Source organism: Pelecanus crispus, chromosome 9 (genome assembly GCF_030463565.1).
Source record: "Pelecanus crispus isolate bPelCri1 chromosome 9, bPelCri1.pri, whole genome shotgun sequence".
In the NCBI taxonomy this organism is placed as follows: domain Eukaryota; kingdom Metazoa; phylum Chordata; class Aves; order Pelecaniformes; family Pelecanidae; genus Pelecanus; species Pelecanus crispus.
The window spans coordinates 794,737-804,706 of record NC_134651.1 but is presented as its reverse complement, the minus strand read 5'-3'; the positions used below and the strand labels follow the sequence as shown (position 1 = coordinate 804,706).

At 46.7% G+C, this 9,970-nt stretch overlaps 1 protein-coding gene across 2 annotated transcripts in view; it reads right to left on the bottom strand.

Annotated features, from left to right (window-relative positions):
• Positions 1–3,088: 3,088 nt before the first annotated feature.
• MED12L (mediator complex subunit 12L) overlaps positions 3,089–9,970 on the bottom strand; it is a 157,309-nt gene continuing 150,427 nt past the window's right edge. For both annotated transcript variants that reach the window (XM_075715976.1, XM_075715977.1), the window contains 4 exons: positions 8,563–8,773; positions 7,649–7,705; positions 3,589–3,670; positions 3,089–3,141 (listed from right to left, as the gene is read on the bottom strand). In XM_075715976.1, the coding sequence (XP_075572091.1) occupies positions 3,089–3,141; positions 3,589–3,670; positions 7,649–7,705; positions 8,563–8,773 (403 nt within the window). The remainder of the gene's footprint in view (positions 3,142–3,588; positions 3,671–7,648; positions 7,706–8,562; positions 8,774–9,970) is intronic.

Here is a 9,970-nt window from a genome sequence, read left to right as displayed (position 1 = left end):
TTCAGTGATTAAACAGACTTAAATAAAAACAAACTTAAGGCACTTTGGCTCTGCCAGCAAACACTGAATAGCAAACACCATTACTTTCTGGAAATGTAAAGGATAGACTTTTTCATATTAGTTTAACGTTGCCCACCTTGTATGACTATCATGAGCACGGATCACATAAAGCAAGAGTATCTGAGAGCCAAAGCGCAGATTTCATTGTGATGCAGATTACCTTCTTAATATGTTTGAATATTTAGTATGGTTTTTTAATAAATATTCAATGGTGAAACAAGTACTGAAGCATTTCTAATAATACAGCTCTGTTCCACAGAGTCTTTTTTGCAGAACTGTGGGATGATACATACAGAACAGCTTTGTTCTCATCTTTGAAGAGGAGAGTAAGGTCTGTTTAGTGCCGTTTAGAAAAAGTGTATGGACTGCAGGTAGAAACACTAGCATGGTATCATTTTCCTATTGTCACAAAAGCATTTTTTAAAAAATTCCTCCCTAGAAAACAATTGCATCAATTTGCATATAAATTTAGAATTCTGATTTCTCAATTCAGTAGATAGGTCTAAGAAGCAACCTCCTGTACATGAGGGAAAAATGCCTTCCCAATGGTAGGAAATTGTTACCTACACATTTTACACTAATGAATCATGGATTGGACTGCTCAAATAAATCTTAAAAAAGAATTAAGCCGGTAACCAAAGCTCAGAGTTTCTTATTTTCTTCCTGAGAGAGATTAATGTCAGGACAGAGGGGTGAACACACATGCAGTGCAGCCTTTCCCCTTGAATTTGCAAATTCAGGACAGATGGGTCAGGTGGAAGAACCTGCGCTGTCTCCGCAGTCGCAGCGACTCCGGCTGCCGGCAGCGCCCAGCACCGCCTGATCCCGCTGGAGCGGGCCGGAGACCGATGGCTGAAGCCAGGGCCGCTGGAAGAGAGCGGTCTCTTCATCCGCTACAGAAAGCCCGAGGGGTGCATGAAGGGTCCGGCGTAACCGTCCCCCGCCTCACGAACAATTCCAGCTCTTTACGTCATTTAAAATAATAGAAGATCCAAGAATGGCAACGCGTCTCTTCTGGGCCTGCGCAATCTTCCATTTACAAGGGTCCGCAGCGACGCTCCGCAGCGCGAACGCGACAGCGGCGCCTGAACCGCTCGCGCCAACGTCTCTCGGCAGCAGCCGACCAGCACGCCAGACGCTCAGCAGTGAAGGTATTCAAGCGCCGAGAGCTAAATGCAGATTCTACCTCATTTAACCACACCACAATCAACCTGGGGAATTTTTAAATTTTTTTATTTAAGACTCTGACCTCAGCTTGGATCGCTTTTGTGCTGGTTCGATCATTTCCTGACGCCAACCACACCCAGTTTGCCACGTGCGCGTCCCCTCCTTCCACAGCGCGGGTGGAGCGGTAGCCACAAAACGGCTGGGTGACACGAATCTCGCTGGTCAACATCTGCAACAGCTTTAGCTACTATGAAGAATGGTAAATCTCCTTAAAAAAACGTGAACAGGAATTTTTTTTACATGAGTAAGACTTACCTGACTGTTGTAAAAGCCAATCAAAATTTACTTTTCTACAGATTTCCGTGTAGCGAGTATTATTTCATTAGTTGGCTGTGCCGCCTCCCACAGTCCTCTGAAGCTTGCGCAGCGCAGCCGTCCCCCCTCCCCACAGAACACCCGACTATGATACCATCTGGGAACTCTCTGTATGGTAAATTAAGCAAATTAAGTTAATACAAAACAGGGAAAAAGTATTCCGATGTATATTTTAAATGCCCTGCATGTTCCACTTTCAAAATGAATGCATTTTAAAAAAATAATCATATAGACTAACTCCTAAATTACATAAAATAGTAATAAATTTATTCTGTTTTTTCAAATGTAGTACGAGCAAAATTATGACGTATTTGAACAGGTTTGAATAATAACGATTGGTTTGTAGTAATTCTGATTTATAATTTACTTGCGGGTTTGCACTCAGCTGGTAACGCATATTGCACTGCACCGCTGGAACTCACCCAGCAATCACGACTCAATCCCGGAATTTGAAATATTTGCCATACAACGTCGGCAGCAGCCGCAGGTAACAGGAGTAACTCGGTCAGGGCGATTTCAGTGCAAAGAGCCGTCAGCTACGGCAGCGCTGAAACCGCAGAAGGGGCTTTGGTGGCTTCTCCAGCCTCACCTTGTGGGGGCTGGGAGGGGTTCGGCACTGAAGGCAGCCGGCGAGACACGGCGATTCGGTTCCCCCGAGGCTTTGCCAGGACTTCGAGATTTCCCTCCGTGAGTAGAGCAAAACCGGGTCCGACGCCTCCGTCCTTGTTACCGTGTCGTGCACTCCTTTGGAACTGACCACGACTGAACTTTATGTTAAAAAGACCAAATATGAAACACTGCTACTTCCAGTAGGTTTATTAACGTTACATTGTGGCTTTTAATAGAAACTTTAAGAAGTTCTAATACAAGCAATAAACCCACCTCAGCACCTTCTTACCACAATGAGAGCAAGAGAAAATAGGTACTTTAAACGAAGAACTTTATAAAATGCATATGAAAATTACAGTCAAACAAACACAATTTAAATTGATGCTTGTTCTACCGACAAAGGAAGAGGTGAACATTTTAATGAACAAATTAACTTTTATGCCAAAATCGGAAGTGCCTTTCAGTTCAGTAGTTTGGTCCAGTGCAGTTCTTTAAAAAACAAAACAAAACAAAACAGACCAACAAACAAACACAAAAAACCAAAAAAGTGTTTCCCACAAATAAATAAATCCAGCATTCTTAGTCCTCTTGAAAAGTAACAGGACCTAAAAAGCACCAAATTCATAAAATCTGCAATAACATTCTTCAAATAGGCCCACAAGTCCATACATTAAATCTAGTTAAACGCAAAAAAATCCCCAAACCCAAAAAACCCACCTCGTTACATATTCACATCAACTGCAGCACAGAAAATAATTATTGAAATAATAAGAGAAGAAAACTAAAGTTTGCTTTCTAGCAATAACTAGTGCATTGAACTTTGAATGTTCTGTTCTTCAGTGCAAACGTAGTACGACGTCTCCCTGCCACCGCTGGGTCAGAAGTGTGGCGGATGCCCGTACTGGTTCACGCCCTGCTGTGGCTGGTTACCTGGTCGGTAGAGCAAAGGGAAGCGTTTGTGCCTCACGGCTGTACTCCACAGAAATACAGAGAAAACCCGTATTTCGCGCAGCAGCAGCACGCAACGGTCAGTACGCTCCCTTACGTACTTGGCTAACGCGCGCAAGAGGTGCTCGTTTCCCCGGGGACTTTGCGTGCGGTAGGGCTACAGAAGCGAGGGGAGAAACAGGCAGCACGCTGTGAGTGGGCCACCAGCCCCGCGACTCGGGCTGCTCTGCAGACCCACGGAAATCCGTGGGATGCGCTAGCGCCAGAATTTTGGTATTTCATCACTTCTGGGAAGGGCAGCCAGCTGTCAGTAGGTAAATTACTGACATGTACACGTGGCGGCATTTAACAGGCAGAACACCTCCAGAAAGGCAATTCCATATTCAACTACATATTTACGTACATCCGTGCACACACACGCGTGCTTACTCGAGAGCTGCTTCTGGAGCTGCCTGACCAGCGCCGCTGTCTGTTGTTGCTGCTGTGTCTGTTGTAAGCCTGGCCTTGGAAACTGCAAAAGAAACACGAAAGCTGAAAGGAACAGGCAGAGCGCAAGCGCCGCGCCAGGCGGCTGCAGAAGCGTTGCGCTTGCGCGGCCCCCTCAGCTGCTGGCGCAGCGGCTGGAGGGGACGGCAGAAGGCAAGCGTGCCTCCAGAGCAGGCCCTGGCCGTGCTTTAACAGCGGAGTAAGGACACGCGGGGCACGCTTGTAACTTAGAGAACGCTTGTTCTCTTCGCTCCCTGAAATCGCACACATTCCCAGTTGCGTTACGGGTACCATGCGTGTCCAGCCAGACACAAGGGATGGAGTCAGCCTCTGACCCCTCCGCCTCTGGAGAGGCCGGCATTCATCCTGCAAGCCACTCTGAGCAGCTTTACTGCCTGCGTTGTTCGACGACAAGGCAAATCAAAACTGCAAATCAAACCTAACAGCCTTTTTTAGCCTTTTGAAACAGTTACGTGTGGTTGAAGCATAACAGTCAAAAGAAGCTTCTCGAAAAATACTTTTCCCAGGGCGATGGCACTTCAGGTAGCAAGGAGGATGAGCCCGGAGCGCGTGACGTTCCTTGCGCTGCACGCCTGCTGCAGGGCTGTAGCTGCAGACTCAGTTCTTGGCTCCAGTGGAAGGGGAGTGGGTCAGTGCCGGCCCCCTGGGCCAGCTCCGCCACTGAGCAAAACAACCACGGTTCTGGCCCTCACCCCAAGCCCACGGGGATCGGGACAAGGCCCTGCCAGTCCATGGCATTAAGCACAATGGGACTAGATGCAAAAAGCTTCCAAAGAAATCTGCTGTTAATGGATTAAATTGTGACTTCAATCACTGTGAAAGTACCCTGGGTGTAAATGCAGTGACTTCAATTACTGTGAAAGTACCCTGGGTGTAAATGCATTGACTTTCACAAATTTGCACCCTATTTATACTTGCATCAAAGCAAAATTTAGTCTTTAATTGGTCTATCTGACAGCATGCATTATCCCCTACTTAGATTCTGACCCACAAAGTCTATTTTTCAAGTAAGGAGGGGTAGGAGAACAAGCACCGCTTTGCTTCCCACGCTTCTGGCTGTCATTCTGAAGAAAATCATTCTCTGTTAACAACTTTTATTGATCATCTGGCCATATGTCAGAGTACTGAACATACTGCACACCGCGCTACTGAATTATGACAGAGCTGACGCGGCCCGTCTGTGTGTGGACCGTTGGGATGCACCTCTGGAGCCAAGGGTCTGCGTACACAAGCAGCATTTCTTCCCTTGGAAAACGTGTCACCCGTATGAAAGAAAAACATCTGTGCACCAGCTACCCCAGACTCCCGAGGACAGAGGGCTGACGGCACCGCTCTCTCATACCTACCTGCTCCTGGGAGGGAAATCGTGATGAACGAGGTACTGCCACGCCAGCAAGCGCAAACCGAACCAAGCCTTCGCCACTTACCGGCTGTCTCGTCCGCAGCGCCTCTAAGCTCTCTCAATCTGTTTCCCAAGCCCTGGAGTTGTCCTTCTCATTAGATTGCCTCTAATTAAGTGATTTTTTTTTTTGTGCTTCTGCACAAGGATACACAATACACCTGAGCAGTTTGAAAACCTGATGTGCTGAACAAAACCGGAGTTATTCAATACTCTAATAACATCACATGCGCTACAGAAAACGCCCATGCTTTGTTTCAGTGAAGCCTTTTGCTTACTGAAGGGAGTTTCAGTGTTTTACAAGACTTCAGCATCTTTTCCCTTTCTGAAACCAAATCCTTCGTTGAAAATACATTATGTAATCTTCTGGCTAACAGTCCTTAGTAAGTGCTGAGGTTAGTCAAAAGCATTAACCACACCAGGGTTTCTCGGGGACACGAAACCAACTCACAGAAAGCTTTCTGCTGTGCTAAGTGCGGAGGAGGAGCCTGCAGCCAGGCAGGTGCTCCGTCGCTGTGACAGTCCTTCACATGCAGCTTGGTGAAGACATAAACGCTATTAAGAAAAACTCAAAAATGGATGAAAATGATCCTTCAACAGCTATCAGATAAACACCTTTCACTTCTCCTTACTCTTGCACTTACAGGCCGCCTCCGAGTTTCTCTATCGGATCACGTTGATGAATGCTTTTAAACTCGCCGGATGGCAATTATTTTCTCCATTTTTCTATAGCAAACCTTTTCTAATTATCCTCAACTACCTTAAATATGTCTGAAAAAATGCCCAAATACAGCAAACAAGCATAATGACATTGTAAATTCAGTGGGCACATTCATAAAAATTACTTGGTAGTTATTTGGTAAAGCCATACATTAAGCTATAAAAGGCTGCAATTCAGCATAAAGGAATGTCTCAAAACCGATTTTGTTCGTACAGCTGTCTTCATGCAGCACTGTTTTATGACTAAAGATTTCATTTAAAAGGATCTTCAAACAATAAAAGCCATTTTTGCCCCAGCAGGTTAGCAGTACGACCTAAAAACCAAAGGCCTGACGTCACTAAGTCACCTGCGACCTGACTTAAGGCAGGGAGCGGAGTTTGGTCGCGGTGGAGCTGCCAGCGGCTGCGGCCGACGCCAGAGGGAGCGGAGGGAGCGCGGATGCTCACGCGAACGCAGCACAAGCACGGCAAGGTGGAGACCTGCCAACCATCAGCACCTTGCGTTTCCAAGTGAATGCTTTTCCTAGTGTTGCAGCAGAAACTAGTTCCACAAGTAGCCTCAATTGTGTGCGTTACCCTGCTTTGGCCTCAAAATATTACAAAGACAGAAAAATCCACCAATTTCTATGCATCAGCAGCAACTACAGATTTCTCATCAAGTTTTTAAAGCGAGCAAGGGCTATTCATTATTACTATGATATATTAATTAGGATAACACTTATAAAAAACACATAGCACAGCAAGCATAAACAGGAAAAATCATTCCTGCAGCAGCAAGGTGTTAATTTACCTTAGCTTGCTGCTTTGGGGCTCTACAGGGCATCTTTAGACCCCCAGGAAAAAAGATCCCTGACTTTCAGTGGGGCTTAGAGCACTTGGTTCCCTATCAGATTTTCAAAACAGTGATTTAGTTGTGCTGCACTGAGAGTAAGACTGAGGATGACTTTAAAGCATCTAATTTTTTCCCCCCTTTGAATTCACATAAAGAGATTTAAGGCAGTTAGTCTGGGCAGTCTTATTTTACTGGTGATGGAAAAGAGATGTACAGAATTAGAAAAGCACCGGTACCCGTTTTGTAACTATATTCCCCAGTAATTCTCAAAAGAACTGCTATGGGTGGTTATTTGTACTGTTTGGGATATTAACCATTAGTTTTAAATCAATACTGCTAAGTGTAATTTCAAAAAGATACGTTGAAATGGAGCAGTTGAACTTTTCCTACACACGCGTGCAAATCCTTTTTCAGCCAAAACGATGTGTCATCGTTGGCCCAGCTTTGGTATCAGTTTTGACTAAACTGGCGACTGAACGATGGAAGTGCAGGAGGCAGCGGGTACTCCGGTCCTAGGAGAAGCATTTTGGACCAGCAAACCCGCACCGGCTGAGCGGGGCAGCGCGCAAGCCCTCCTTGCCACGGCCCGCGTCCAGAGCCGCGCATGTCCCCACCAGGCGAGGCCACCTCCGGGGACACCTCAGCGCGTGCGTAACCCACCTCTTGCCACGTTTTGGCAAGATGGACGCATTTACGTGGTCTTCTGTGGACAGATGCCATCTCCCTCCACCCACGCTCAGAGCCAGCCGGGAGCTCCCTGGATGCACCAGCAGGTAGTGCAACCTGTGGCAGCCCAGGGCGCGGGCAAAACGAGCCTGGCGCCGCCGGCACCGGGCACGGCACCGGCATTCGGAGCGGTGGAGGTACGGCGCTGCAGGCACCGCGGGGTCAGCACCGGCAGGCAGACGGCGATGCGGGGAAGCTTACGCAAACCCTCTCTCCAGACTGCCACGCTGCCCACCTCCGTAAGTGACAAAACCCGCCCTGTCGCTACCCTCCCGCCTGCCCGAAATATCCGGGAGTCTGCTTACCAAAGGCTGCTGCGGTTGCACGGGCTGGAGACCAAGCGCCGGCTGCTGCCCCTGCTGCTGCTGCTGCAACTGAAAGGAGACCGGCATTGAAACAAGTGGATGACCTCAAAGGTCTTTTCCAACCTAAACGATTCTATGACTGTAAGTGACACGACACGCAGACTGCCTCGGGGAACGACTCGGAGCTGAGCGATGTGGCTTCTCACGGCTGACGCCCAGCACGGGCGCGCTCCCAGCACCAGTACTGAAGGCCCCGTTTGGGAGATGAGCCTCAACAGCTCTCCACTTTCACCGTCAGCCACACCAAGGCAGCCAAGGAGCATTGTTAATAGACAGAACAATACTCAAAGGCTGGCATATTTAGTTTACTACAACATCAAAATATTTAGATAAAATATATTATTGTTCGACAAGCACTGGTACAGATAGCTATTGCGTTAAAATGAAAACATGAAAATAATTCCAACATCAAAGGGCCACGGGAAGGATTTTTAATGTAATTTACTTGCCCTGTGCCAAGCCCTACATATTTAGCTGATAAACTGGTATTTACCTCCAAATTAAAAATACATCATTGAATCAGAATACAGGAAATAGGCCAGGCAGGCAGCAGGCCCTTCGATTTAATTCCGGTATATATTACAATGCCAGACAGGGGAGAGCACAAGCACTGCTTTTGTCTCAGCACATTCAGCTGGGCTGTTCTCAAGTTCACCTTCTCCAGAGGCATTCTACAATCTTGAAAAATGAAAGTACTGAATTGTACACGTATATCCACAGCTCTCTTTTGGAAATCCCAAACGTGCACTTGAGTAAAAGCAGTGTGGGTTTATAGCACCAGGCTCTGCTGCTTTAGACTTGAATACACGTGCAAACGAGTATGTAACGCCACCAGCTGATACAGTGATGTTTACGCTCCCTTCCTGCGCTGACATATCCCTGGCCTCTCGTGCAGCCGGGTCCCTCACCTGGAAGAGTCTCTGCGGTCGCATCTGCTGCTGTCTCTGTCTCGCTGGCTCCGGGGGCAGCTGTACGGAGCTCAGGGTCGGATGAGGACCTGCGGTCGCTGCGCTGTCCAGTCCCCCTCCAACCAGCGAATTTGGCTGCAAAGGCTGATGGCTCAATCTGGTTGGGGAAAAAACCCAACAGATTATACTCCATGTATAGACAGAGCACAAGGTAGTCTAGGAGTACTCAGCTATAAGCTGCGACATTAGACTTCCATAGGTTTAAAAGACGTTACGTTTTACAGGAAGAATATATTTCCAAATATGAGTGCTTGGAAAAATATTCCATAATAGAAGCCACACCATACTATTGCCCCATACCTGATGTAGGTACTAACACGTTCCTCTGAACAGGAAGAACAGATCCAAGCATTCAATTCTTGCTGTATTAGGAAAAGTGATGAGTTTCTACATTACAAGCAAGAATTCCACATAAGCGCTAAAACATTCTCCCGACCAAAACATCTCATAGTCATAGTACCATGAATTTAAAACTGATTATAAAGACTTCTTACTTTCTGAAATACTGAAAACACACACCAAGCAAGAAATACTTTCTTAGGATATTATGGGAGTAATTAATGTTGCCAAAGCAGATATACATGGGGCAAGCATGTGAGCTAGCCCGTAATTTAGATTAGCTGTTTAAAGCTCAGTAAAGACAAAGCAATTCAGATTAGCAGCTTTATTCCTAACGCAAGGCATTCTGTAGGTTTTCGTCCAAGGCTGTCAGCCAAGTCAAGGTCAAACTTTTTGAAGAGGTGCAAGCATACCCAAAATTGAGCATACTCTTAAGATATCCAGGCTTGCAAGAATTTAAAAGAATGATCCAGCGATTATTGTAGAATACCTGGTAATGTTCACAATTCCAGAAACACTGATTTCATTAAAAATACCAAGAGCTGAGAGAGAATTGCATAGCTACATACATGACTCATTTTCTGCTTACAACAAGCGATTGATGAGCAAGTCATTTAAGTACACCCAAACTTAGCATCTAAAAGAGATTTTAGTTTGGGGATCAAATTAGAGCTGAAGCAGAGAAAGAAGAATTCTCTACTTGGTAACAGAGCTCATCAGATGTACTCCAGGATAAACTACGTGGGATCAGCGAGAGAGGACTGAAGCTCTGCTGACGGGCCAGACCGCCTCGTGATGACCGACACCTGCGTACTCTCTGCTGTTCAACGAATGCGCCACCGCCCACGGGGCGAGCGCTGCGCCGCGCAGATACTCCATCACAGCTACGGCTGGACAGCGCGTGCGGAGGCAGGCCTTGCACAGTCTGACTGCTTTCCCCCGCCGCCTCTTTTTA